Source organism: Mesitornis unicolor, unplaced genomic scaffold (genome assembly GCF_000695765.1).
Source record: "Mesitornis unicolor isolate BGI_N332 unplaced genomic scaffold, ASM69576v1 scaffold3946, whole genome shotgun sequence".
Lineage (NCBI taxonomy): Eukaryota > Metazoa > Chordata > Aves > Mesitornithiformes > Mesitornithidae > Mesitornis > Mesitornis unicolor.
The window spans coordinates 269-2,536 of record NW_010192836.1 but is presented as its reverse complement, the minus strand read 5'-3'; the positions used below and the strand labels follow the sequence as shown (position 1 = coordinate 2,536).

Below are 2,268 nucleotides of genomic sequence, written 5' to 3'. Positions count from 1 at the left end.
GGAAAGTCTGGACCTCAGATCTAAATCTTGGATTTTCAGAAAGTGGAGGCTTTGCAGTTGTATTTCCACACCAGTGCAGTCAGGGCACAGTCAAACAGGCAGGGCGGGATTTAAGGAAAGTGTATCATAGTGAATTTTGTTAAGTGGCTAGATTTGCAACTAGCTTACTCTCTTAATATTTGTTATCAAAAGGTCTAGAAACCTCAGGTGAGAACTGTGCATATACTAAGTCACTGCCCCAAAGAGCTTAATATTTAAATAGAAAAGATGGATAAATAGTGAAAAGGAAGACATTTGAAAGTAAATTGCATAAAGTCCACAGCAGGACGTAGCACAGAGATATCCTGTCAGTCTCAAATCTCCTACCAGGGTTTTAGCTACCAGCCTAGGAGTCAATAATTACATCTTTGCTTTTGTATGATCTATGCATAAACCTACCCCAGAGCTGTAGTTGTGTGCTTCAGTTGTAGAGAAAGCTTTCATTACAAGCTTTGACTGTTAATTTCTTGGAAAGACCGCATGAAAATACTATTCCATAAAATTCAGTTAAAAAGATTTCCCCATCTCCTGAGCACAGGCACCTTGCCAGCAGTCCATTAGTCAAAAAGTCTTGATATTGCGTACTCTTCCCATAATCTGGTTGCATTTTAATCTGTGTTTACACAGTATTGTTTTGAGGAACCGTTGGCAGATCTGTGGGTTATATGCTGGATAGTTCAACAACAATCCTACCCTGAGCCAGACCAGAGCAATCTGTCAGCTGTGGGTCTTGCAGTGGTTTGGGTTTTGTTCTGGGACATAAAGTTCCTTGTTTACCCTAGCGATGAGGTAAGATAGAAAATTTAAAACAAGGTGTTGCCTAGTAAAAGCAGGCTACTGTTGTTCAGAGAAAGATAAGTCTGGGCAGCAGTGGGAAGTCAGAGAACTGCTCATATTTCATCGCTGTACCTCAAGACCCCAAGGACATTATCATTGGGAAGAGAAATTTCATTCAAGAATTTAGGATGATTGAGTGTTACTGATATTCGGTCCTCCACATTGAGGTATGTCAAATGGAGCCGGGACAAGGTCTTAAAAGTCTTTTCTTGGCACGCTTCTGATGCACACCCTGTGGATAGTGCTTGCCCATTGACTTGGTCATTCACAAGGAACTCTATCTTGATGTCGATGGGGCTGTCTGAACAGTCGGGAAAATGAAAGTTCAAGTGGCAATAGATCAAGTAGAGGCCTTGTGTCCTTATCACCAGCTCTTCTCTCTTGCACTGGATGTCTTCACAAATACCCTTCTCCACCAAGCTCAGTTTTGAACTGTTTACTGGATTGGACACTAGAAGGGAAAGCAAACAAATTTTAAAGTGAGCTGCTGGGCTCTAATTCAGCCCTATGTGACTTGCAGCAGTGTGTTTCCTGGTAAATGAAGATTCCATTGCAGTTCAGTGGTTTTCCTACAGGAAGCTCCAAGAAAAGACCCTGGGCAGGCAGCTGAGAGTTCACACATGCAAGTGGGGTGTTAAAAAGCTCCAAGGACTACACAGTCCTTTAGGAAATCCAGAACAGGGACGTGCAGTGAAAATGGCCTCCTGCAATATTTAAAGGGAAAGAATGGAGGTGCATGCTCATGTGTGCATGTGCAGAAGGTATCTCTATTTCCTTTTTCTTATCAAGTTAGAAAAAAGGTTTATGTCATCAGTCAGGAAATTTACTGAACACACCCACGTTTTATGAAAGCTGAGAAATTTTCTGCTATAAAATGCCTATTTATTCAAAAAGCTATATGCAACTAAACCCGCTTTTTATAACGTGAACAGCCTGCTCTTCAGCCAGCTCTGCAATCTCTCTTTGGATGATTGCCCTCTGCCGGGCTCCCCACTGACCTCTCATGTACGCAGCTGCTCCCTTTGTCGGGACGTTTTGTAGGATTCTCAAACTGTCTTCAGAGATGTTCCCTGAAGGAAAAAACAGATTAAGTGACCACTCCTGATTTGGTTTTGGTACTGCAAAATGCTGTCAGCATGTGGCACCTCACTTCTTTGCTATAACTGCGCTATGGACACATTCCACAGCAGCAGCTCCAAAGCAGCAAGCAGCCTGTAGGAGAGATGAATCTTACACCTTGGCTGATAATATCTGATCTGCAGAGGGGATTCACAGCAGTGTAACTCTATTGATAAATTCATATCGGTTTAAAGCTCTTGTAGATCGTAGTTATCAGTCAAAAAAAAAATGTATTTCTTATTCTTCTTCTTGCAAATAGAAATCAGGTGCGGG

General features: G+C 42.0%; 1 protein-coding gene across 1 annotated transcript; it reads right to left on the bottom strand.

Moving 5' to 3' along the window:
* Positions 1 to 929: 929 nt before the first annotated feature.
* LOC104542803 (tumor necrosis factor ligand superfamily member 8-like) lies at positions 930 to 1,946 on the bottom strand (the record flags this gene model as incomplete). The annotated part of the gene is made up of 2 exons (XM_010187240.1): positions 930 to 1,327; positions 1,875 to 1,946. Coding segments are annotated over 2 exons (470 nt in total), but the record flags the coding sequence as incomplete, so codon positions are not given.
* Positions 1,947 to 2,268: the final 322 nt, after the last annotated feature.